Here is a 27703-nt window from a genome sequence, read left to right as displayed (position 1 = left end):
GGGTGGGCCTGAAGGAAAAGTGGAGACCCTCACACCACAGGTCCAGCATGAGATTTGTCAGACACAGGGCTGTGCCCTGTGGGTCAGGGGCCAGTGGGGGCTAAGGTCAGGAAAGCATCCACGTTCCTGGAGAGAATCAAAGTCCTACTCACACTGGTCCAGATGAGGAAACTGAGACCTTGGGAATGGCCCTCTTTAGGGTGGCACAGCTGTCCTTGAAAAATCCCAACATGGGGGAACTTAGAGGGGATCCAAGCTGTGCTTTCCAACTTGTCTGCAGTTTGAAATCAAAACTTCTAGAGAATACCCACACAGCAACGTGGGTATCTGAGGGAACAAACTGAGGATCAGCAGTAAACTGACAGACTTGGAGACTCAGAAATTCTGGTTACTGAAACAGACAGTGAGAGAGAATCAGTTATGAGCTTGCACATGTGCTGCCTAGACAGGGGAGGAGGGAGGGAAGCCACAGAAAGGAGACAAAGAGGCAAAATGATAAGATTGCTTTGAAAATAGCAGTAGAAGAGAATATTAGACTGAACTTAGCTGACACAGAAGCCGCACATTGTGACAGAAGTGTTCTGCTTTTCTCAGTTTTTCAGTAGAATACTGTGGCAGGAAGCCATTTTGTGAGGGTCTGCCTTAGTTGGCGGTGCTAGAAAAGCTAAACTCCAGTGTCCACTCAGTCCTGGAAGTGGTAGCAATTTTGGCTCCAGAGAATGATTTTGAATTAGACTGAGAGATCAAGGGGAGCCTAGGACTGCTGAGAGCCAATGCCCATCATAGTGAGAGAGGAATCCGGGCTGGAGTAGAGCTGCTATGGGACCAGAGCTGTGACAGGGTGCACTGAACCCACAGCAGAGCTTTCAGGGCTTCCTTGGTGGAGCTGAAGGGTGGGATGTGAACTGTGTTAAGAGTACTAGGTGTGGACTCTGCCCCATGAACATGCAGTGCCCCCACCAGAGGTTTGGCCTCTGGGCTGTACAAATCCCCAGACCATCATGTTTATGCTTCCAGACGTATCTCCAGCATCTGGGCCTGACACAGAGCCACTAAGTGGACCAGCATACAGTCCTGGAAGTGGGAAGAAGTAAAGATTCCATGCCCCATCCTAACACTGAGCCTGTGTGTTCAATTACCGCCTCCACACCCACAGTCTTTCAGAAGTCATGCTTCTGTAGCTTGAATATTTGCCACATCCTCAATCCTTCACAGATTCTTAATCCAGAAGTCCTGAAAGAAAGGCTCTCTACCTTATGTACCCAGGCAAGGAGAAAAATCATAGTTTTGATATGAGTTGTATGGTTATTATTAGTTTTGATTCCCTCATTATTGTGATTGCATACTTTTATATAAAATCATACTTCAGAAAATTCGCTATTTCTCTTTAGTCCTTTTTTTCTTCTTTCTCATGTTTATACCCTCCTATTTGTCCTTCTTCATCTTGTTTTCTCTTCATTTGTCCCTCCTCCTGCTACTTTATGGGGAGCATAGACAAGAAGGATGAACCCTTAGCCGAAATAAGCAAAAGAAAGAGAAGACCCAAATTAATAAAATTAGAGACCAAAACCCAAAACAAAACAAAAAAGAAGCCATTACAACAAAAGCCAGTGAAATCCAGAGGAATAATGAAATTGAAGACACAAGATAGGCAGAACCAATATTGTTAATATTAGTTAATATTAACATTAGTTAATGTTAATATTTATTAATATTATTTTACTAATGATATTATTTATAATATTATTATTAATGTTAATATTAGTTAATGTTAATATTACCAAAAGCAATCTACAAATGCAGTGCAATTTCTATCAAAGTGCCAAGATATTCTTTTTCTTATTAGAAAAAAGAATCGTAGAATTCATGTGGAAGAACAAAAGACCCTGGATAGTCAAAGCAGTCCTGAGCAAAAAGAGCAATACTGGAGACATCATTATACCTGGACTTCAGATTATACTGAAGAGCCATAGTAATAAAAATAGCAGGGTACTTGCATAAAAACAGACATGCAGACCAATGGATCAGAATAGAAGACACAAACAAACCCACACTGATAACGTTGTCTGATTCTGGAAAAGGTGACAAGAAAAGGCAGCCTCTATAAGAAGTAGTGCTAGGAAAACTGGACATCCAGAGTTAGAAAAATGAAAATATATTCCTACAACTCACCTTGTAAAAAAAAAATCAACTTAAAATGGATCTAAGACCTAGGAATAAGACCAGAAACTTTGCAAGCATTAGAAGGAAAAATAGGGGCAACACTTCAACATAGGTGCAGGCAAAGATTTACTGAATAGGACCCCTATGGCTCAGGAAATAGGTGAAAAAAAATCAATAAATGAGATGGCATCAAATTAAAAAGCTTCTGCACAGCAAAGAATACAATAGAGTAAAGAGACAACCTATGAAATGGGAGGAAATCTTTGCCAGCTACTCTTCTAACAAAGGATTGATAATCAGAATATATCAAAACTAAAAAACTCAATATTCAAAAGTCAATTAACCCAATCATTAAATGGACAAATGAACTGAACAGGCACTTCTCAAAAGAAGTAGTACAAATGGCCAACAATTTTATAAAAAAGATGTTCAATATCTTTAGCAATTAGGGAATTGCAAATCAAAACTACACTGAGATTCCATTTCATTCCAGTCAGAATGACAGTCACCAAGAATACAATTAACAATAAATGCTTGTGAAGATAGGAGGGTAGGGGGAGGATGAGGAACTCATGCACTGTTGGTGCGAATGTAAATTAGTATAGTTACTGTGGAAATCAATATGGAGGTTCCTCAAAAAGCTAAAATTAGAACTATCATAAGATCCAGCTATACTACTTCTTGCTATTTATCCCAAAAGAATTAAAGTCAGCATTCTTTAGGGATGCATGCGTCCCCGTATTTATTGCAACACAAACTTAAAAACAGATTGGTAGACCAATGGAGCATAATACTGCAAGTAATTACAGTAGCCAACTTAAGGACTTAGCCTAGGTGTCCCGTAACGTATGAATGGAAAAAAGAAAACACAATGGAGTTTTAGTCAGCCATAAAGAAAAATGAGATTATGCCATCTGCAGGAAAATGGAGCTGGAGATCACAATTTTGAGTGAAATAAATCAGACTCAGAGAAGAGACTCATGTTTTCTCTCATATGTGGAAGGTAGAGGGAATATCAGGGAATAGAGGGATTTCATGAAAACAGAAAGGAGACCATTAGGGTAGAGGAAGGGGATCAAGAGGTGGAGAGTGGGGAAAGTATTTGAGCATGAAATCGACCAAATAATGTTTTTAATGTATGTTTGAATATACCACAATAAAACCCACAATTCTTTATAGTTAATAATGATTATTACTAAAATTAATATTATTTATTACTGATTTTTACAAAACCCAAACAATTTTTTTGGCGGGTGGGATTTTAAAAAATGCCTTACCTCCATAGAGCGGGGAGTAATAAGGCAAAGGTCAGGAGAAAATACCACTTAATCCCCAAAGCTTTGTCTCTATGTTAGAACAAAGATCTGGCCAGTCTCTGCCTTGGGAAGAGTGACTTGTGAAAGCAATCTGAAGGACTCTTTTTCGACTGAATTGGGGCTGTGGAGGCTGCAAAGAGGGTATGGGTAGGGGCTCAGGTCAGAGATGGTTGTCTTTTTGCAGCCATGATCCCACTGCACACTGAAACTTGGAGAGCCCAGCAGGCCAAGACTCAGTATCTTGACCCAAGGAGCAATGTGCATGGGCTGTGGGCAAGGCTGTGTGTTCAGGAGGCCAGGCCCTGCTCAGCCAGCATTCTTGGAGCCAGTTACTTGCTCAAAGTCCAGTTCTGGTGTGGGACCCACTGAGGCTCTGGGAACTGGGCAGTGTCTGCAGACCTGGATGCTTATAGGCTAAGCCTGAGGAGGGTCTGTAGCTCCTCATGAAGGACAGCTCTTCAACCCTTCCTTAACCAGGATGGTCTGAGGAAGAACTGGGAGTCCCGTGTTGTCTGATGTAAACCTTCTTTCCTGTCTAGGAGCGGCTGCTTATGAGCCTCCTTCCCCGGAATGTTGCCATGGAGATGAAGGAAGACTTCTTGAAGCCCCCTGAGAGGATTTTCCATAAGATTTACATCCAGAGGCATGACAATGTGAGGTAGGGCTGGGCCTGTGGTGTAGAGGTGAAGAGGGAGATGGGCAGGGGTGAGGAAAGGCTGGGGGCAGTGGTGGGGTGACGGAGGAGGAGAGGAGATGAGGGAAGCAGGGGAGAGATGGTGGAGGGAAGGAGAGGAGGGGTAAGGAGGGAGGTTGGAAAATCATAATAGTTAGGGGAGGAGTGGGGAGGTGTGGGCAGGAAGCCTAGGTAGGCATCTGTCCTGCAGGGAGTCTGCTCCCCCCATGTGGAAGGGGCTGTGGCTTCTTAGCTGATGCTAGAGTTCTCTCTCCCATTTCTTACTTCACTACCCTTGAGCTTCTTGTGTTGACCAGAGGGTTAGAATTCTGTCCCTAAAATTGAGTCTGAGCAGGGACATTATGGGCTGAGGATTTGCCTATGTCTGAATTATAGCTGAATATTATTTTAGTTGCTGCTTGGGTCTGGGGAGTGCTTATTCCACTTTTCATCTCCTGACCATCCTTGAAGGTAGGGACTGTTATTTCCATTTTCCAGGTGAGGAAGCTGATCTCTCAGGTGAATCAGCTTGCTGCAGACTCCGAAGTTTGTCTGTCTGTTTTTAACATTATGTTGAAAATATTTATCTTTCTACATTGTACAGTCTTTTCAAACATTTTTTTGCTAAAGTGTAGCACACTTAGAATAGTGGAGTGTCACTTGTTTGGGATGGGCACTTTGCATAAGTGCTACTCATATAGGAGATAGTTTTGGGTGGACCCCAAAGCACTTTCCTTTTCAGCTTTTGATAAGCTGGCTCTTCTTGGTTTTGGGTGTCATTGGCCCTTGAAGACACAAAAAAGTTTACTATCTTATGTCAAGCACCATAGGCTGATACTAAATGGAGTTCTTAAACAGAAAATGCAAGAATGCTAAACAGCAACACAATAGGAATTCCCATTACCCAATTATAGCAAAACAGATCTTGTGTTTGTCTCTGCATTTTCCTTTACCGATCAGTTTCATAAAAGACAGAGTAGATGAATGGGTAACAAAAACAAATGGGTAACAAACAAAAATCAAACAACAACAATAACCACACATAAGCCTAATGTTTTAGACAACTTTTCATTGCTGTGACCAAAAATACCTGATAAGAACAGCTTAGAGGAGGAAAAGTTTATTTGGGGCTCATGGTGTCAGAGGTCTCATTGCATAGATAGTTGATTCCATTGATCTGGGCCAAGGTGAGGCACCAAATCATGGTGGAATGGCCCAGTGAAGGAAAGTTTCTGAGCTCATGGTAGGGTCAGGAAGCAGAGAGGGGAAGGTGAGAAGGGACTTTAGGGACTACAGAGGGTTGTGATCCTTTCAGGGCATGCCTTTAGTGATCTACCTCCTGCAGCCATGCCCCACCTGCCCGTAGTTACCACCCAGTCTTTCCATTCATACTGATTTAAAAAATGGGCAAAGGACTTAAAAGGACAATTTTCTCAAATGAAGAATTTCACATGGCCAATAGGTGTATGAAAAAAATGCTCAACATCACTAATCATCAGAGTAATTCAAATTAAAACCACAACGAGAAATCATCTTATACCTATTAGAATGACTGCTTTCAAAGACAACAGATAAATGTTGGTGAGGTTATTGAGAAGAGGAAACTTTTGTACAGTGTTGGTGAGGATATAAATTGGTATAGCGATTATGGACATCAGTGTAAAAATGCCTCAAAAAATTAAAAATAGAACTACTGGGCTGGGGATGTGGCTCAAGTGGTAGCGCGCTCGCCTGGCATGTGTGTGGCCCGGGTTCGATCCTCAGCACCACAAACAAACAAAGATGTTGTGTCCGCCGAAATCTAAAAAATAAATATTAAAATTCTCTCTCTCTCACTCTCTCTTTAAAAAAAAATAGAACTACCACCTAATCGTCTACCACAGGGTGTATATACAAAGGACATGAAATCAGTATATCAAATAGATATCTGCACTCCCATATTCATTGCATTATTCACCTTAAGCAAGATGTGGAAGCAACCTAAGTGCTCTCAAAATATGAACGAATAAAGAAAATATGATATGTATATTCTACGCTGTAGAATACTATTCTGCCTTAAAAAGAAGGAAATCTTGCCAGTTATGCCAATACAGATTGAGCTGGAGGACATTGCAGTAAGTTAAATTAGACACATTTCCATGTGCAACTAAAATGGTAAAACTCATAGAAGCAAAGCGGGGAGGGGGGCTTGCCAGGAGCTGGAGGGAGGGAAAAATGGAATAAAGTTGATGAAAGAATGAAAGTTTTAGCTACATAGGCTGAATATGTTCTGAGATCTGATGTACAACAGGATGATTAAACTTAACAATATATTCTTGAAATTTGCTAAGAGTTCAATCAATTTGCTCCAAGGTTCGATCTTATTAACACGTGTACATACACAGAGGATGGTAACTAGGTGGAGGTGATGGATAAGTTAATAATATATGTGTATATCAAACCATCAAGTTGTACACCACACACACCCAATATTTATGCAGTGATATTTCAGTAAAGGTGTTAAAAAAGAACATGTGGTATGTACATAAAATGGAATACTACTCCTTCATAGAAAAGGAAAGTCTGCATTATGTAACAATATAAATAAGAGTTGAGGGCATTATGCTGAGTGAAATAAGCCAGTCACTAAAAGACAAATAATGCATGATTCTATTTATATGAGGCATTTAAAGCAGTCAAATGTGAAGGTAGGTCACTAAAGAGTGGAATCAGAGTGGCACGGTGTTTTCTGGGGAGTAGGGGAAGGGAAACTGAGGAATTATAAGTTAAGAAGAGCCATAAAGTTTCAGTAAAACTAGATGAATAAGTCCTAGAGATCTGCTATATAATATTGTACCCATAACTAATAATAATTTGATTTCATGTTAGATTCTTACCAGAATAGAATTTTTGTTGTTGTTGTTATTGTTACCAGGGATTGAACCCAGGGGCATTCCACCACTGAGCTACATCCCCAGCCCTGTTTTGTATTTTGTTTAGAGACTGGGTCTCACTGAGTTGCTAAGCACCTTGCCATTGCTGAGGCTGACTTTGAACTCATGATCCTCCTGCCTCATGATGCTCCAAGACACTAGGATCAGCATTTTTTTTTTTTTTAAAAGTCAAGGTTCTCCTGGGGAATACAGCTGGAGTTGAACACAGGGTCTGGACACCTAAGTGCCTTTCCCTCAGCTGGCTTCTTATCTGGGGACAGGGATAAAAAATGCAGATGCAGGGAACCACCACTTTTCTTCTCTATTGAAAGTTATCCATCTGCATCTCCTGAATGGCATCTGAGTTCCCCAGCAGTGGGTAGGATGATGCAGGTTCAACACTCTGAGCAAGGAAGCTGAGCCTCCTGATTGCTGATGGTTCCAGCTCCACCTTCACCCCTCTGGCCACCATTGGAAACCATCACAGATGTGTTTCTCTATCCCAGATATGAACATCTTGCTGTTCTTTTCCCATTCTCATTAGAATCACTCCAGGATCGATGTCAAAATTCAGTGTGCCATACACAGTTCACATGGACTGATGTCATCTGGGCTGGTGTAGCAAGTATATTTCGCAATCCTCTTCTCTGAGAATGCACAAACAACACTGGAAAACGTTGTAAGAACTCTTGAAATTATCCAAAATCTTGCAACAATCCAGGAGTATTTAAGAAAAATAACTAAATTTCAAGAACAGTGAGCTGTGTGGCTTTTTAACTTGCCCTATGCCAACCTTCTGTCTCCTCAGCTCCACAATAGCATTGAAAACCAACAATAGCAATCAGAGTATAAACTAGCACCCTGGAAGCCACTGAGGGGGGTCGGAATGGAATTGATGGCTCTTTCTAAACCCCATTCTCAGAGAATTGTCATTATTTGTCTGAACTTCCCTGGGAAATCCTACTCATGAGCCAACTCTATTGTACCTGATGCATAGCCCAGTGTGGACTGCCTTTGCTCAGCACCTTTGATGAAAAACCAACCAGTGGAAATTGTTTAACATCATAGCTGCCTTAGGTAAACAGTAAGGTAACCCCCCCCAAAAAAAAAATTAAAGGATAATCTGGGGAATGAGATGTACACAGGGTGCTTTGAATAGCTCTGGAAATTTCAGAAGGCCAAATGTACATAGAATTAGTCCATAAGAATCACTAAATACGATCAAACCAAATAGCAACAACTAAAATAACTGAGATGGGAATGGGGTGAGGAAATATTATTTCCAGAGTTGCCACATTGTACTATTCAGCTCACAATAGAAATATATTGGATATGAAATAATAAAATAAATAAAATAAGTGTATATATGGTCACACACAGGGCGAAAAGAGCAGTTAATGGTAACCATCCCTGAGGAAGCCTAGATATTGGAACTTCTTAAACAAAAATTTTAACTCAGCTGTTTTAAATGTGTTTAAGGATCAAAACTGTATCTATATAACTAGAGGAAATGCTAAGAATGATTTTGCACTAAATAGGGAATGTCAATAGGGAGTAGAAATTATTAAAAAAAAAAACAATAGAAGTTCCAAAGTTGAAAAGTACAATAACTGAAATGAAAAATTTCCTGAATGGCCTCCACAATTAGTCTTGAGTAGGCAGAAAAAGAATCAGTGAACTTGAAGATAGGTCCATTGAGATTTTCCAATCAGAAGAACAATGAAAAAAGGATGAAAAATATGAAGAGAAACTCAGAGCTGTGAGACACCCTCAAGAATATCAACACATGCATAGTGAGTCCCACAGGAAAGGAAAAAGAGAAAGGGGCAGGAAGACTATCTAAAGAAATAATGGCCAAAAATGTCCCTAATGTTTTTGGAAAACACTAACACATACAACCAAGAAGCTCAATGCCCTCTAAAAAGAGACACACAGCAAGACACATTATGATCAAATGGAAATAAATTAAAGATGCAGAGACAACCTTTAAAGTAGCAGAAAAGAAATGACTGTTCACCTACAAGTGAGCTTTTATAAGATTAACTACTGAGTTCCCATCAGAAACCAGGGAGGCCAGAGGCAGGGGGATGGGAGTGAGAGGCTGAAATGAAAAGTTAAATTCCAGCAAAACTCACAGGAGCAGTATCTTTTCTTCCTTCCACTTGGAATCCTGTCTTCTCATTGTCTATGCATCGCCCTCCTCCGGTCTCACAAAACTCACCTGATCCATCCTAGATAACAGTACACACAACTCCATGTCTGTCTCCCCAGCTTTAGTTTTCACTATACTTAAACTTGTCACTTTGGCATACTCTATATGTCCCTTCCTTAAATGGAAGGGGATTCCTCCAAGGACAGTCATGTTTGTTTGAATCTTTTGTTTACTACCAAGTTTCAAGCCCCTAAAATAATGCCAGTACATCTAGCCCTCAATATATACTTGTCAAATGAGCAAGTGAATGAATGAGTGAATGAATTATAATACTTAAAAATAATTGTAAATGATTGTAAACAATGAGAGAGCTCTTACTTGATGTAAGGTGGCCTCTTGTCTTATTCCCATTTTACAAATTAAAGGATGGACATAAGGGTTGGATTAGTTGCCTGGGGCCCCTTGCTATAGCTGGTAGAGCTGGACAGTCCTGCTAGAGTAGAGCTCTGAGCCCCTGCTTTGCTTTCCTTTCTTCTTCTATTTTTATTCTTTTTTTTTTTTTGTAGGGCTGGAGGTTGAACCCAGGGCCGTGAGCATGCTAGGCAAATGCTCTACTACTGAGCTACACCCACAGCCCTATTTATTTATTTATTTATTTATTTATTTTGAGAGACAGGGTCTTGCTAAATTGCCCAGTCTGGCTCGAGTTTGTGCTCCTTCCTCAGTCTTCTGAGTACCTGGGATTACAGATGTTCATCAGTTTAGCTGGGCTGGTTCCTCTTTGGTGATACTCTCTTGTCCACAAAAAATGCTTGTTTTCTTTTTCTTTTTCTTTTTTTTTTTTGAGGGGGTGGATACCGGGGATTGAACTCAAGGGCACTCTACCACTTCACCACTGAGCCACATCCCTAGCCCTATTTTGTATTTTAAGGAACTCACTGAGTTGCTTAGCACCTCACCATTGCTGAGGCTGGCTTTGAACTCGCGATCCTCCTGCCTCAGCCTCCTGAGCTGCTGGGATTGCAGGTGTGTGCCACCACACCTGGCTTTGTTTTCTTTTATTGGCATTTATGGCTTCGTTAGAGGGATTCTGGGAGGAGGTTGTATAGGTTAAGGAAGCCCAAAAGTTAGAGAAAGCTAAGAACACCTTATACCTTGAATAGTAGTTATGACCATGTTTTAAGATGTATCTTAAAATGTAATGTTTTCAAGACAAACAGTTTTTCTTCATTTCTCAAATACTCTGCAGAGAGCATGTTTTAATTTTGTAAGAAAACAACTGGGTATGGTGGTATTTGCCTATAATCCCAGCAATTTGGAAGGCTGAGTTGGAAGTTTCATTTTAAAGGTCAGCCCCAGTAAGCCAGTGAGACCCAGTCGCAAAACAAAAACCAAAAAGTAAGTAAGTAAATAAATAAATTAATTAATTAAAGAAGTTAGAAAAGAAGGAAATCCTAGAAAACATCTTTTAAACCTAGTTTTGTCCCATCATCCCAGATGTGGAACACATATGAAAACTTAAATTGAGCAACAAATATACTACTTATAGTAACTTTGAAATAATATTTGAATATTTATTATGTTTGCAGTATTAGACTTGGGACTTAAGTCTTTTCTACAAACTCTAGAAAAATAGTTCTGCTCTGTGGGTGGGCACTGAGTTCTCGAGGCTGACTCAAGTTATGTCATAAATATGTGGAGGACTTGACATAAGAGTATAACATCTCTATAGAACAATTCAGTGATCTGTCCCCTTTAATTGTGAGGCTCTAACACCACACCCAGGGCCTCACAGTCACCTGTGTCCAGCTGGCAGTGGAAGGAGAAAAAGAGGATGTCATGTGGAGGGGCCCACACACTTCTTCAAAGCTTATCACTTCAGTTCAGTGCTTCTGGCCACCACCCGGTCACATGGCCTCCCTGGGAAGAGGCGGTCTAATAGACAGTGGGTAGTGGGAGGGGTTGGCATGGGGGACAGCAAGCTCTGAATGACCCAGCAGCTAAACTCCTTCTGGGACCAAGAGGGGAGTCCTGCAGCTGCTCTGAGCCTCAGTCTTCTCACCTGTAAAATGGGAACAGGGAAGCCTTTATTTCTAGCCTGTGCTGAGGGATAAATGGGGTGATTTATTCTAAAGTGTTTTGTGGGTGTAAATATCTATGCAACTCTGGAGGTCATTATTTCCCAAGTGACTGAGAGGAGATGGCCCTGGCACCCCTTTCTCTTGCAGCATCCTGTTTGCGGACATCGTGGGCTTCACAGGCTTGGCATCCCAGTGCACGGCCCAGGAGCTGGTGAAACTGCTCAATGAACTCTTTGGCAAGTTCGACGAGTTAGCCACGGTAAGCTCAGCATTTTCCTTTGTTCAGGTTAAATCAGAATGGCTTCTGTGCTCAGTGATTCCCTGTATCTAGAATGGGAGCTAGACTGAGTGCCAAGTCATTTACCACCAGGAAGGTGGTAAATTGCTGTGTTTGGAGCCTCACTGTTCATTGATTTCTCTCCTTGGATTTGCACGTATCAGATTAGTGCACACGGCACAAACTCTGCCAGTGTACCTTTCAACCAAGTCTTCTAGAAAGAGGCTGTGTCTTGCAGGCTGTGCCCAGGCACAGAGCTGCCTTTTGCCATTCCTCCTGGCAGACAGAGTCAGTGGCCACAACCCCTCATCCTGAGGCAGCCATGGCCATGTCTCTGCTGACACTGGGCTTGCCATTCTTCTGGGGCTGCAACTGCCAATGAACATGCTGAGTCTGGGCAGTGGTCATCTTTGCCCTCAATAGGCTTCATGCTGGAGTGGAACAGGTCATAACTGGCACCAAGTCCTGCTGAGGTCCAGCCAAGGCTATGCTAACAGCTTTGGCTTGAAATGTAGTGCTTGGATGTTGAGAACAGTAAACCCACAGAGCCTCCATGTGTACCACATAATCCCCTGGGTTACCACTGCCCACCGTGGGAGCCTGGTCAATAGCCTCAGGAGCTCTTTGCATTGGCCAGCAGGCTCTGAGGGGCTACCAGAGTCTCCCCTTCATCCTGGAACATGTTGGTGTTAAAAGCAGAAAGAGAGAGCATGTGGGGCAAGAGTCCAAGTTTCAGAAACTGACTATGCCAGGCCTCAGGAGGGCACATTTGCTGAGTGGGATGCCCTTCATTTTTCTCTACTGCCCAGGGGAATGTTTGGGATAAATTGCACTGCTCACAGCAGTAATCAGATCAGAGCTAAGAATGTGCCCTGCTACTCTGTAGTGGAAATCCTCTTCTAGCTCTTTCATCTGGCAAATCCTCCCTGATACTGGTTCCCAGCCTGTGCAGACAGGGGCGGCTTCTGCAGGAAGACTGACTACAACCCAGGAAGGCTCCTCTCTCAGTGGGAGGAAGGGAGCAGAGGACAGTGGTGGGATGCCCAGATGTGAGGCTTGCTGGGGCATTGGCCATCAGGGCTTCCTCAGACCCCAGAGGACCCTCACCATCTCTGCTCTTTGAGGAGGTGGAAGGAGCGCACAGGATGGAGCCAAGTTCCCCTTCTCTTTTATTGAGCCCCCCTCCAGGTGGGGAAGGGGGTGCTGAAGTCAGTGGATGGGGAGGGAGCAGCCAGCTCCAGGGAAAATCAGTGCATTTCTCAGTGGGGGCAATGGTGAAGGTCTTGGGAGAAAGAGTGGATGTTCCCTCAATGGAGGGGATAGGAGAGGGCCCTGCTGGGGCTGGCAGTGAGGCAGTAGAGTTGAGAGCATCTTTGCATGGTGGAGGCTGAGTGAGGAGCCCCACTGGGCTGGGCAGGGCAGGGCCAGGCGATGATCACATGGGGCTGAGATGCTGAACTTGTTTTACTTGGGTGATTTCGTTTTGGGGTCCAGCTGTGGGTGTGGGAGCAAACCTGGGCATGCAGGTGGACATCTGGAATAGAGAGAGAGAGCTTAAGAGGGCTGGGAAGGAGTGGGCCTGGAGACTTTGGACACTGCTGTCTTTGGGGGGTTCCTGTGGGGAGCAAATGTCCTGAGATCCAATCCTAATGTTGCTGTCTACATTCCTAATGGGCTGGTTAAAGGAGCCCTTTCTCCTTGGGCACCCCTGGGCATGCTGGGCCAGGGTGCTATGGAACTCTATTTGGGAAAGACTGTGTCCTCCTTCCTGAGGAAGAAAGGAAGGTGATGGCTTTCCTTCTGGGAAGGGCACACTTTCTGGCTGAAGTGATGTTTTTGCCTGGCCTGGGGGCTGCCTGTCTATGGTACCCTTGTAGCCCTGTCTGACTATCCACTGTCCTTGTCCCTAACTGTGGCTATAACTATCTTCCCACAAGCTTCACTATCTTCTTAGGTAAGTCCCAGGGCTCTTCCTTCCTATCTGCTGCATAGGATTTCTGGCTGCCATGAAGGAGGTGTGAGCCATGCCTCAGGTGCTCCTCAGTGCAGGGGGTGGAGCTCTAGCCCCTCTGTAGTTTAGTCAAAGAGCACAATTTGTCCAGGTGCTGTGGGGTGGCTGAAGCTTCCAGGAAGAACTGTGACTAGGGCTCTTACAGAGCAGTGAATAGCATCCCCAAGGGCCTGTTTCTTGCTTCACCCTTTACCAGAAAGCTCATCCTTCTGGAAGCCTCTGGATAGAGTGTCCCAATTAGTTCTGCCAGGGCTTTCTTTCCTTTTTTTTTTTTTCTCTCCTGGTCCGAGCTTGTACTGCCAATGGGAGGGGTTGGGTCATTTTTGTATGGTGTTTGAAAAGTCTTTGCCCAAAGGGCTACCACTGTGTGTTGGTTTCTCAAAGCCACGGTGGCAGATTACCACAAACTTGGTGGCTTGAAACAACAGAAATTTGTTTTCTCAGTTTTGGAGGCTGAAAGTCTGAAATCAGTACTGCTTGCCCCAAATCAAGATGTTGGCCTATAATTCCAACAACTTTGGAGGCTGAGGCAGGAGGATGGCAAGTTCAAGGCCAGCCTTATTAACTTAGTGATATCCTGTCTTGAAATAAAATAAAGTGTGGAGGAGATTCTGGGGATGTAGCTCAATGGTAAGCATCCCTAGTTTCAATCTCCAGTACAAATAATATGTAAATACATAAAAAATAGATGTTGGCAACAGCATCCCCCCACCCCAAGGAGAATCTGTCCCTTGCTGCTTACATCTTCTCTTGACTACTTCAGTTCCTTGGCTTGTGCCATTATCACTCCAGTCTCCTTTATCTTCATGTTGTTGCTTCTCCTCCTTCTCCTTCTCCTTCTCTTCCTCCTCCTCCTCTTCTTCCCTTCTCTTCTTCTTTCTTTTTTTTTTTAGAAAAAGAGAGAGAGAGAGAGAATTTTTTAATATTTATTTTTTAGTTTTCGGTGGACACAACATCTTTATTTTATTTCTATATGGTTCTGAGGATCGAACCCAGCGCCCCGCGCATGCCAGGTGAGCGCCCTACCACTTGAGCCACATCCTCAGCCCCGCCTTCTCTTCTCTTCTCTCTTTTTCTTTGAAATAAATCTCCTCCTGCCTTCCTCTTATCAGACATGTACCCAGGGCCCATCTGCATGATCTAGGATGGTCTCTCCATCTCAGGATTCTTAATTTAATCACACCTGCAAAGATTCCTCTTTTTATTTGTCATATAAAGTGACATTCACACATTCCAGGCATTTGATCATGGATAGCTTTTGGGAGACCATTTTTCAGCCTCCCACACTCTTGCAGGCAGTCATCCAGTGACTCACTTTTAGTCTTCCCATTGAAAACAAGGGACTGGTTATGACTGTTTCAAGGTGTTAGTGTAGTGAGAAGTCAAATAGTGGAAAGCAAAATAATAGAAAGCATGAAACACCTAGCATAGTGCTTAGGGCAGAGTTAACCCTCTACGAACAACAGTTACTGTTGTTTCCAGAAGAGCTATACTCAGTGAGTCAGTGATGTTAAAACTGCACAGGTATTTGAAAACTCAGTGTGGAAAAAAATTAGCAGCTTCTAACATAAAGCTCATTTTCCTTTAATCCCATTAAGTTCTTAATTCATAACCAGATAACACTGCTGTTAGAAAATGCCCGTTTGTCGGCTGGGTCTGTTTTAGAGAATTGTCAAATAACTTTTTTTCCTACTACCATTGTAATTAAATCAGATTCTGCCTTAATTTTGCAAATATTCACACACTCAGCTATGTGGGAAGAATTCTGCCGTTCACCAGGACTTGCATTTCCAAGCAGGACACAGACTTTATTGATCAGCTTCATAATCAGAAGAGGAAAACAAGGGTTCCTTATACCCTTGCTTCGTAGAGCAACCACTGTATTACCAATAAAGGGAACACTTTAATTTAGTGTTTTCCATTTTATGAGGTCTGCATCCAAACTTGAGAACAAACATCAATAACAAAAAGTCCAAGCAATAGATATAGTAGTTATATTCATGGTCAATTAAATGAAAACATGACATAGTACTCATAAAATTTTTTGCGTGTGAATTTTTCACAGCTTTACAAACACATACTGTCTTTAGAAAATTGCATATGGCAAAGATATGCAAATAATTGCAGTCATTTGATTCATTTGCCAGCTATCTAAACCAAGCCTGTGTACCCCTGGCTCTTATAGTAGGGTTGTTAAATAAATAAATATAATAATTTTTTTCCTAATTAATATCATAAAAATTTTCTCCTGTGTTTTCTTTCAGAGTTTTATAATTTTAGATTTTACATTTAAATTAATAATATATTTTTATTGAATTTTTGTGTATGATATGAGGTATGGATCAAAGGGGTTTTTTTTGCATATGGATATCTAATTATTTCTGCAACATTTGTTGAAAAGACTATCATTTCTGCACTAAATTGTATTTCCAAAACTTTAGAAAAACCACTTTTCTACATATAGGTGGGCCTATTTTGGGTTTTCTTTTCCATTTCATCGATCTGTGTCTATTTTGACACCAAAGTTGTACACTTTGGCCCTGTGGCTTTATTACAAGTCTCAAGAGAGGTATTGTGAACCCTTCAAGTTTGTTATTCTTTTTCGAAATGATTTTTGGCTATTTTAGGTTCTTTCCTTTTTTATCTGAATTTTATAATCAACTTGTTAGTTTCTAAAACAGAGGCTGCCAAAATTTTGTTTGGGATTGTGTTGAATCTATATTATGAATCTAGGGAGACCTGGAATTCCATAAATACAAAAGCTTGTGATTCATGAACATAGTATATGTTTCCATTTTTTAGATCTTGTTTAATTTCTTTCAGAAATGTATAGTTTTCAGTATACTGGTGTTTCATATATTTTACCAAATTTGTCCCTAAATAGTTTCTACTTTTTGGTATTTTTTAGATGCTTTTGATTTTTAACTTTTAATTTCTAATTTTTGTTACTAGAATAGTGTTAGTCAGTTTTATGTCACTGTGGCCAAAATACCTGACAAAAACAACTTAGATGAAGAAAAGTTTATTTTAGCACACAAATTCAGAGGTTTAGCCCATAGCCAACCAATTCCATTACTCTGGGACCAAGGTGAGGTTGAACATGAGGCAGAAGAACATGGTAGAGGAAGAGTGTTGCTCACTTCGTGGTGGAACCAAAGAAAGGGGTAAGAGGCTATGAACCTTTCCAGGGCACACCTCTAGTGACCTACTTCCTCCAGATGTGCCTCATCTGCCTACAATTACCACCAATTCCATTCCAATTAGGGTGAACTGATGAGGTTATAACTCTCACAATGCAATCCTTTCACCTCTGAACACTTCTTCTTTTTTATTTTATTTTATTTTGAGCCTTTCAAAATTCTGCTTTATTTAAACTGCCTTTAAAATCTGCTAAAAGTCATTTACCATCTATTATGTGTTAAGTAGGTGTTACATATGCATACAATTTCATTTGGTGCATCTTATGCAATTTTTTAACATTTTGAAAATATTTGTAAATTAACTGTAATTAAGCGATTGGAATGGGTTTGCCAATACAGAGTAATGATTTTTGATTGTTTCTTTTTTTCCCTTTTGAATGCAACTTTATTTTTAAAAATTTTTTACTTGTTATATATGACAACAGAATGCATTACAATTCATAGTAAACATATAAAGCACAATTTTTCATATCTCTGGTTGAACACAAAGTAGAGACACATCCTTTGTGTCTTCTTACATGTATTTAGATTAATGATGACCATCGCCTTCCACCATCTTTCCTATACCTATGCCCCTTTCCTTTCCCTCCTTCCCTCCCCTTTTCCCCTTTGCCAAATCTAGAGTTCATTTAATCCTCCCATATTATCAAGAATCAATAAATGGGATGGATTCAAACTAAAAAGCTTCTCAGCAAAAGAAACAATCAGTGAGGTGAATAGAGATCCTACTAATTGGGAACAAATTCTTACCACACTCATGTCAGATAGAGCACTAATCTCTAGAATATAAAGAACTCAAAAATCTTAACACCTAAAACAAACAAACAAACAAACAAACAACAACCAAATAACTAGTCAATAAATAGGCCAAGGAACTGAACAGACACTTCTCAGAAGAGGATATACAATCCATCAACAAATATATGAAAAATGTTCAACATTTTTTCTAGCAATTAGAGAAATGCAAATCAAAACTACTCTAAGATTTCATCTCACTCCAGTCAGAATGGCAGCTATTAAGAATTCAAACAACAGTAATTGTTGGCGAGGATGTGGGGAAAAAGGCACACTCATACATTGCTGGTGGGACTGCAAATTGGTACAGCCAATATGGAAAGTAGTATGAAGAATCCTTGGAAAACTAGGAATGGAACCACTATTTTACCCAGCTATCCCATTCCTTGGTCTATACCCAAAGGACTTAAAAACATACAGGGACACAGCCACATCAGTGTTTACAGCAGCATAATTCACAATAGCTAAACTGTGGAACGAACCTAGATGCTCTTCAGTAGATGAATGGATAAAGAAAATGTGATACACACACACATACACACACACACATATACATACACACACATACATATATATACAATGGAATATTATTCAGCATTAAAAGAGAATAAAATCATGGCATTTGCAGGTAAATGGATGAAGCTGGAGAATATAATGCTAAGTGAAATTAGCCAATCCCAAAAAACCAAATGCCGAATGATTTCTGATTTAAGGATGCTGATCCAAAATATGCTGTGGATAAAAGTAGCAGAATACAACAGTCACTAATATGCCATTATGTAAAAATGTGAGTGTGTAACCGATGTGATTCTGCAATTTGTATTTGGGGTAAAAATGGGAGTTCATAACCCAATTGAGTCAAATGTATGAAAGATGATATATCATGAGCTTTGTAATGTTTTGAACAAGCAATAAAAAAAAATATGCTGTGGAGTGGGGGATGGGAGGATTAAATGAACTCACCTCTGAACACTTCTTTATTAACACAGGAGTTTTTGAGGGATGCCTCATATCCAAACCATAACTAAAGGCAAACCAAAATTGTGTTTTTGTATTTATTGATTTAAAATGAGTTTAAATGAGTTTAACAAACTCATTTTAGTAGGTCTTTCTAGATTTCCACTGGATTTTCTATGTAAATGATATTTTGTTTGCAAATGAAGACAGTTTTCCCCAATTCATCATCTGGTTGCCTTTTATTTGCTTGCCTTATTTCTCTGGCTAGAACCTCTGGTGTACATGTCAGATAGAAGTGGCAAGAGCAGACAGTCTTGTCTTGTTCTCTATCCTAGGAGGAAAGTATTGTGTCTTTCACAATTAAGTATGATGCTAGCTGTAGGCGTTTTGTGGATGCTTTTTATCAAGTCAGGTAAGTTTCTTTTTATTCTGAATCTGCTGGGAGCTTTTTACTAGAAATAGATGTTGGATTTTTGTCAGTTTTTTCTTTTATGTCTATAGGAATGGTCAAATGATTAGTCTGCTAATGTAATAAATTACATTGATTGTTGGTAGAATGAAAAAACATCCTTGCATTCCTGGGATAAGCCATACTTGGACATATTGTCCTCTTATGAACTGTTGCCTTTGATTTGTTAGAATTTTGTTTAGAACTTTTTCCATTTATGTTACTTAAGGATATTAGTCTGTAGCTTTTTTAAATTTTGTCTTTATGTAGTATCACTGATCTCAGAGATGGCTTTGGGAGTGTTTCTTCTTATTCAAATTTCTGGGAAAGTTTGAGTAGAAATTGTGGTATTTATTTTTTAAATGTTTGGTAGATCAAAGTGTGAAATATGATATATCAAGAACTATGTAATGTTTTGAACAGCCAACAATAAAAAATTAAATAAATAAATAAATAAATAAATGTTTGGTAGATTTACTAATAATCCAACTGGGCCTGTGTTTTCTTTGTAGAAAAGTTTTTACCTACAAATTCAGTTTCTCACCCATTTTTTTGAATGATTTTGGCAGTGTTTTTTTGTTTTCTTTTCTTTTTTGGGGGTCAGGGAGTTTATCTACCTACTCTAAGTTGTCAAAATCACTGGAATGAAGTTGTTGTTCATCATATTTTCTTGTTATCCTTCAGTATCTGTAGACTTTGAAGGATGTCACTGCTTTTATTCCTGTTTGAGTAATTTGTGTCTTCTTACAGTCATTTTGTCTAGAGGTTCATCAATTTTATTGATTTTTCTTAAAGAATGCTTTTGGTTTCGTTGATCTATTTTTCTATCCCAATAATTTCAGATATTTATTAGTGTATATCTTCTTATTTTGGGTTTAATGTTTTTAACTTTTTTTTTGTATTTGGTTCAGATGGCAGTGCTCATTAATTTGAATTTTTTCTTTTAATATAAGCTTTTCATGCTACAAACTTCCCCTGAAATGCTGCATAATAGCATCCAAGTTTCTGATTTGTTTTTATAGAGTTCAAATACTTTTTAATTTCCCTTTTTATTTTTTTTAGACCCATGGATTATTTAGAGATATGATTTAAGGATTTTTTGAAGATCTTTTTTGCTTTTGACTTCTATTTTAATCCTATTGTGATTGGATATTATATATTTTATGATTAGAATTATCTTAAATTTATGGCCAAAAATATAGTCTTCTTGGTAAATGACCCATGTATGCTTGAAAATAATGTGTACTCTGCATTTGGAGAATTCTTTTATTAATAGCATATTCTATAAATACCTGTCCTGGCTATTTATTCTCTCAATTATTGTGAGAGACATGTCAAAAATTTCAGCTTAATTGTATATTCTTCCTTTGGTTCTGTTGTCTATTGCTTCACATATTCTTAGGCTTTGTTATTGGATTCTTCATTTAATAACAGGATTGTAATTTCCTCTTGATAAATTCGGGTGTGCGTGTGTGTGTGTGTGTGTGTGTGTGTGTTTTACTGGGGACTGAGTCCAGGGATGCTGTGCTGTGCCCAGTCCCTTCTGTTTTTAAATTTGAGTCTGTGTCTCACTAAGTTCCCCAGAGTGGCCCCAAACTTGTTATCCTCCTGCCTCAGCCTCCCATTTAGCTGGGATTATAGGTGTGCTTGGCTAAGTCGACTCTTTTATTAGTAAGAAATGATCCTCTTTATTCTGGTGATAATCTTTACTTTGTCTGATATAAATACAGTCATTCCAACTTTCTTTTAATTATTGATAGAAACTATCTTTTCCTGTCCTTTTGTTTTAAGTCTTTCTGTGTCTTTTTTTCTGAAGTTTGTTTCTAGTTGGATTTTGCTTTTATTTTTATCCAGAATGACAATCTCTGCCTTGTTGATGCATTGGGTCCAAGGCTGTCACTTTGCTGTTTACTTTTGATTTGTCCCATCTGTTCTTTGTTTCCCTTTTTGCTTTTATTGCCTTTTTGTAGATTTATCGAATGCTTTATGGTTCCGTCTTACTACCTTTGTTGGCTTATTAGTAGAAAGTGTTGTTTTAGTTATTTTCATCATTGCTGTGGGGTTTTATAGTAGGTATTTCAACTTACACTGGTCCTTCATTATGTGATTTTTATTTACTATTCAAGAAGCTTATTTACCATATGAAAAGTAGATACTTCTGTTTCTGCCCTCTTGGCCTTTATAAAATTGTTGCCATACATTAAACTTTTTAATGTATTACGTTTTTTATGTTATTTTACTTTGTAAATATTTCTGTTTACATAGATAGTTCTCTTTGGAAAAGATTTAAATGATAAAAATCTTACCTATTCTTGTAGCTTCCATTTCCCTGGCTCTTCATTCATGTGATCGGTGTATCTCTGTGTTGTATTTTTCTGCCTGGGGAATGTCCTTCAACCTGTCTTACAGTTACAGAACTGTCCACACCCCTTTGAAATGATGGAGAAACAGCTGTCCTTCTGCTGGCGATGAAGTCTTTCAGTTTTTGTACTTTTGGAAAGCTCTTTATTTGGCCTTCATTTTTTGGAATTTATTTCTACTTGGTGTCATGCTCTAGGCTGATGGCTTGATTTTGCATTGTTTTCTGCAGTACCCTGAGGATGTTGTTCTGTTGTCTTCCCTTATAGGCTTTTCCCGTGAACCATCTGCCATCAGTTCTTGGTTTCTTTGTATGAAATTGGTCCCTTTTCTCTGTCTACTTTTAAGAGTTCCTCTTCATGGCTGGTTCTAATAAATTTGATTTTGATGTGCCTTGGTGTAGTTTTCCTTACGTTACCTGTGCTTGCAGTGCATTGAACTTCTTGCATCTGTACATTTAGAATCATTATCAAATTTAGAAAAGACAAAAACCAAATCATCCTTTTTCAAACATTTTTATGTTCCCTCCCTCTCTTCCTTCAGGGACACCAGTGCCACCTGTGCTAGGTTTTCTTGAGGCTGTTCTGTAGCTCATTCATGATCTTTTAAAAAAGAATTTTAGATTCCTTTTGTATTTCATTTTGAACAGTATCTATTTTCTTCCACAGTGAATAGCCAGTCACTGCTATCCACTGTCATTTTCTTCTCAAACCCTACAGCTTTTATCTTCAGAAGTTTAAATTGGAATACTTTTTCTTGGTGTTGCGATAACTGCTAAGAATCTGAAAATTGGAATGACCCTTTTCATGTCATCTTTTTCTGTATCAATTGTCTCTTTTTTTCCTTTGTGCTCTTGATGGTATTGTGAATTTTTAAGAGTATGATTTGCCCTAATCTGCATGAGTCCTTTTTAGAGGAACTCATGGGCTTCCTCACAGCTGTGCTCCTTTTGGGTTGCAGTACCTGGCATTGAGATGCAGGGTGGCCCCTGTGAAGTGCAGGCTTGGAAAATTACACACAGCTGCAGTCCAAACACCTTTTCTTTATGAAGGTGCCTGCAGGAAGTTAAATAAACACAGAACATATTTGCCTTAGTCTTAATAGTAGCTGATGGTTTATTTACCTCCTTAGCCATGGTTGATAGTCACAGATGTGAACAATATTTTTGACCTTTCCCCCATTTATTGGATTCTTGTTAGATTTGCACTGGTTCTTATATGCATGTATGTTTGCAAAACTGTCCACACCCCTTTGAAATGATGGAGAAACACCTGTCCTTCTCTGGTGACCAAAAACCTGACAAGAATAATTTAAGAGGAAGAAAAGTTTATTTGACGCTGTGGTTTCAGAGGTCTCAGTCCATAGATGGCCAGACCATTGCTCTGGGCCCTAGGTGAGCAGAAGGGTATGGAGAAGGAAAGCAGCTCAGAACATGGCAACAGGAAGCAAAGAGTGCTTTTCTCATTGAGCAAAATATAATCTCCAAAGGCAAACCTACAGACACCTACAGTGACTTATCTCCTCCAGCCACACCCTACCTGCCTACTGTTACCACCCGGTTAATCCATTTAAATGGATCGATCCACTGATTAGGTTAAGGCTTTCCTAACCCAACCATTTCACCTTTAAAAACTTTCTTGATTGTCTCACACAAGAGCTTTTGGGGTGTGCCTCATCTAAACTATAACAGCCTTATTTCACCTCCACCTGTGGAGGGACAGGGTTCTATCTCTGGATGTCAGTTTTCTTAACAGGAACATGAACAGGTTGAACCAGGTACATAGTCCCTGTAGCTGATTCAGAGACTGCCATCTGTAGCGATAAACCAATTTCAATGTGGCCTTTTATCAGCAAGGCAGCCTGGGGCTCATCCTGATCCCAGTTCTCATGTAGATGAGGGCAGAATTTCTTAGTTTTGATCATAACTCCCAGAACACTTCCTGGGTTCCTTTCCTTGTCCCTATTAACAAGAGCATATCATATTGTAAGTTCTCAGCTCCAATGTGATGGTTGCCTGGTACGGGTCAGAGGATAGACTCAGACTTGAGATGCTATAGCTGGGTGCCCTTACTGATGCAGCAATTCGTGCAAGGGTTGGCTGGGAAGGATAGCAAGGCTGACAACTCTGTGAAGTATTTCCTTTCCCTGGACTGGGTTTTGAGGTCATCCCTAGGTGTGAGTAGTACTGAGGAATGTTCAGGGTCTGAAGTCAGTGCTGTCCCCAAACACGGATATACCAGGAGACTTTCTGATCCACGAGGAACTATCACAGAGGATTATTGAACAAAAATAATGAATATTTAAGTTAGTATCATTAGCGTTCATATAATTTGCTTTAAGAGAAAATAGGGCAATCATGCTGAGTTGAGGAATTCTTTTGCAGACTAAAATGGCATTGGGCCTCCTGAACATAGATCACGAGACAGACACACATGGCTTTATGATACAATCTGGTCATTTTGTTCAGTCTTTAATTGCTGAAAGATGACACTTTTATGGCCTGTGTTAGTGAGGTTATTGTTTTGCATTTATTTATTTATTTTTTTTGTTTCCTCTGGATATTTCCAAAAGGGACTCTGGGAAGCTGGGCTGGGGGCTAGAGCTGTCCCCGTAGGCTCCAAGTCCATTGGGAAGTGTGTTCACATCCATCTTATCAGTGCCTGTCCTGGTCTTTGCCCTCATCAAGCCTTTCATTGGCTTCAATTTAAAGACCAGAACTCACCAGGCAGCCCTGAGTACTCAGACTCATCATCATTACTTCTCATGCCTCAGTTTCTCTGCCTGCAAAAATGTGAGGAGAATACAGAAGGGTCTCCACATCCCCTCCAGCTCCAACACCCTAGTTCTGTGAGCCACTGAGAAACTGGCCATCTTAGAACCCTGAAGTGACTTTCTTGGTTAGTTGTATTCACTGTTGATGGTGTTCTTGTAGCAAACTGGTTTGCCATGTACGTTGAGCACAGAGCAAACTGAGAGGTGGAATAAAGAGGGCTGCAGTCTCGGTCTTTATGGCTCAGTACAGGACACTCTGAGTTTTGTATAAAACCAGGAATTTGCTGGATAAAATGCTTGACACATTATGACCAGTATAGAAATAAAATATCATGAGTGCTGTCCCGAGGGGGGACGTGTTGCATTTCCTGGGAGTTGGTCTTCCAGGTAGAGACGGTGGAAAATAGGGAGAACATGGTGCTTTTCATGGGGCACAGTGTTAAAGATATAAAGGAGTGGATATGAAGAAAAACATGGCTGAATTGTGATTTGAATGCAGAATCTGATTGGGAAATGGGGGCGGGGGGAGGCAGACACCTGTCTTGGGACAGGACCTGATCTCCAAGGAGATCAAGAAGATTAAACACCTGAGAAATGCCAAGGCAAGCATAGAAAGCAAGTTTTTTTGAAGAGAGGAACAGAGGTAGCCGACTTGTCTGGAGAGAAGGTGGCCCAATGTATGTGCCATATTGTGTATGAGCAGGCTGATGAAGTATTTTAAAATATTTACATGCACAAAGTCACAATTTAAGCCCATATATGTTATATGCCATGCTAACTGTATCTGTTTAACACATTAATTATTATCAAATAAAAATTCATCAAATGCCATCATTTCTGTACCAATGCATATGTACAAAGCTGCATGCCCATGAAGTGGGAGTGTCTTGCTCTTTTGTAGACCTCAGAACCCCCACTTTGTCTTTTATCTCTGTGTACTTGCCTAATGGCAGGAAGAGGCAGGAGCACAGGGGGTAATCATTTGTGCTGGGAAGTGCAGTCCTAGAGGTGTTAGCAACCCCTTGAGCTGGAAAGTGTGATTGATCCTGGAGGTTAGCTGTTAGCAACCCAGTGATAAGCAGCCATCATGGTCTCACTATCTACACTGACTGCCAGGCCTTCTGATCTGCTGCCTCAATTTGTTGAGTAATATGACATTTCCTGTCCCCTTGGTCCAGGTGGGGCTGCAGGCAGATTGCTTTTTGGCAAAGAAAGCATGTGAGGAGTCAGGACAGTGGGCTCATTTTATAGAATTAGTCTGTTAACCTCATATTTCCATCATCCTCATCTATTTGTCCTCTTATGAAGCCTGGGTGAGAAGCAAATCAGTTAGATAGGGAGGTCCTTCAGGGCACGGTAGGAGGTGCATTCACCCCTCAGTCCATCTTCAGGGGAGACCGATGTTCAAAATCAGGGGTGTGTTCATTCAGAAAACAGGTACTGAGCTGCAGGTGTGGTGATGCACTTGTGTAATCCCAGCTACTCTGGAAGCTGAGGCAGGAGGATGGCAAGTTCAGGTTCATTCTGAGCAAGTTAGTGAGACCTTGTCTGAAAATGAAATTTAAGAAGAGTTGAGGAAGTAGCTTTGTGGTAGAGCACCCCTGGGTTCCACCCCTAGTGCTGAAAGAAAACAAAAACAAAAGCAAAGCAAAACAAACAAACAAACAAACAAAAACTAAAACCAGCTACTGAGTCCCCACTGTGAACTGTGCATTTTTCTAGAAGATCAGGATGTAGCATGAATGAGTGAGGCACCAACCCTGCTCTTAGGAGCCTGTCATTTTATAATATGGCTTCATCAGATATTAATTATGGCTTGTCTTATTTGGTCTCTATCCTATCTCCTCCTAAATACTAGAAATAATCTCATGTCACCTGTAAGTCCTTCAGTGTATAGCTCTCCATCTGAGAACACTTCAGCCAGTGCCACCATACTGTTGTCATTTCCAACCAAACCAAGGACAGCCATATAATTTCTAACACTTCGTCTGGGCTTAGTTTAACCCTTTTCAGTGGCTGGTTTGTTCCTTCAGGATACAAATGAGTTGGACTTATGTCTTGATTGCCCTGTGGGGATGTTAATTGATGGGGTGACCTCAGTGAGGACACCAGGAGAACAATGTCATTGAAGGAAGTTTATCCCTGTAGTCACCAAAATAAGAGAGGCATTCTTTGCCAAGCCAGGCCACCCAGCAGGTGGGAAGAAGCTAGGGGCAGCAAGGCTTTGAGCCTTTTATGTTGTTCTCTAGGGAATACAGGGGTGAGGCAAGCTAAGTAGTTCATTATGTTTAGGATTGGCTAGTTTGAATAATTGTCCCTGGGCTCTGGGCTCTAGGTATGGTTTCTAATTGTCTGGTACCTGGCCCTGAGGCCCTTTGGGAATGGAAAATGTGACTTGGTATGTGAAAGTTAGGTTAGATAAAGGGGGTTGGTGATGTGGATTAGGGCTTGGTTAGTTTGCATATGAAAGGAGAGTTCTCTGGAGCTGTTTGCTGACTCTAGGGATTAGCTAACCCTGGAAGGCCCCTCTCTCCTCAGTCTGCAAAACTCCAAGCTGTCAGAGCTTCTGAAAATACAGGAAATAGAACAATGTGAATTTTCTTTTTTCTCTCTGAAGTTTCAATAATTTTAGTCCATGAAATAAACTACTAATGGACAGACATAACAGGAAGAAAAACATCGATATATATTAACATGCAGAAACATGGAGGCCACACAGCAAGTACAAGACTCAAAGAATAAGAAATAGAGTTAAAGTTTGAATAGAATTTTGAGGTAGAGAAAAACAACAGGGGCTTGAGGCTTTGGGAGGTGGGGACAGCAAAGGTTATGGAAGGGTCAGGGGAGGAAAATGCTCCTGAAGGAAGGTGGTCTCCTTAGGCAGTGTCTCCAGGTAGCCTGTGCAGGTAGCCTCCAGAGGACTGTCTGCACTGTCTGACTGTCTGGGTCATGTGTCAGACCCCAATCTCTTCTTCCTGTGAAAATGCCTTCCTAGGCAGATGGGGGCTTCAGAGAAGGCCTCTTTACATTGCGCTGCAGACAACAAATGTCCCTCACAGAAAGCTTTTCAAAGCTGTCCTGTGTCTTCATTTCCTCTGAAAAGCCATCTCAAAATATGCAGTAGAAGTGTATTTTGATGTGGCCTACCTTGATCTCCCTCACATGATCAATAATACAACCTGTTGCCCTTGGTGGATAGGTCAGTGGGTTTTGTTTTGTTTTGCTTTTCCTTTTTCATTCTCCAACAGTTTCCCTCCCTTTTTGGCCTCTCATCCTCTGTGGTTTTATGTTAAATCCCCCAGTCTCTTATCATCTCCTATGAATTAGAACTGGTAGATCCCAGAGACTTGACTTGAGTAGGTTCTTGAGTCTGCACCCTTCCACGCTCGGCTGTGAGCCTCCCATTGCTTCTCCCCAGCAGAGGGCGCCAGAGCTTTTCTCTTCCTGGCCGGTTGAGGTGAATGGTGGATTCAGGCCTTACCAGTGAGATCCACCCCTCACCTGGCTCCATACACTGTTGCCTCTCTTGGTCTTAACAGCAGCTGCCTTGTAAGCAATGGCAGGATTTCATACTTCATTTGAGTGTGT

The 27703-nt window shown here is 40.7% G+C and overlaps 1 protein-coding gene across 1 annotated transcript in view; it reads left to right on the top strand.

Moving 5' to 3' along the window:
- The window catches only part of Adcy1 (adenylate cyclase 1), a 153124-nt gene that overhangs the window by 37569 nt on the left and 87852 nt on the right, over nucleotides 1-27703 (top strand). Inside the window, exons 3-4 of the mRNA XM_046437829.2 lie at nucleotides 4019-4137; nucleotides 11445-11556. Coding sequence (XP_046293785.1) covers nucleotides 4019-4137; nucleotides 11445-11556 — 231 coding nt within the window. The remainder of the gene's footprint in view (nucleotides 1-4018; nucleotides 4138-11444; nucleotides 11557-27703) is intronic.

The sequence above is a fragment of the Marmota monax genome, unplaced genomic scaffold (assembly GCF_021218885.2).
Source record: "Marmota monax isolate L192 unplaced genomic scaffold, Marmota_monax_Labrador192_F-V1.1 WCK01_AAM20220418_F8-fsc00109, whole genome shotgun sequence".
In the NCBI taxonomy this organism is placed as follows: Eukaryota; Metazoa; Chordata; class Mammalia; order Rodentia; family Sciuridae; genus Marmota; species Marmota monax.
This window is presented reverse-complemented; position numbering and strand designations above follow the sequence as displayed.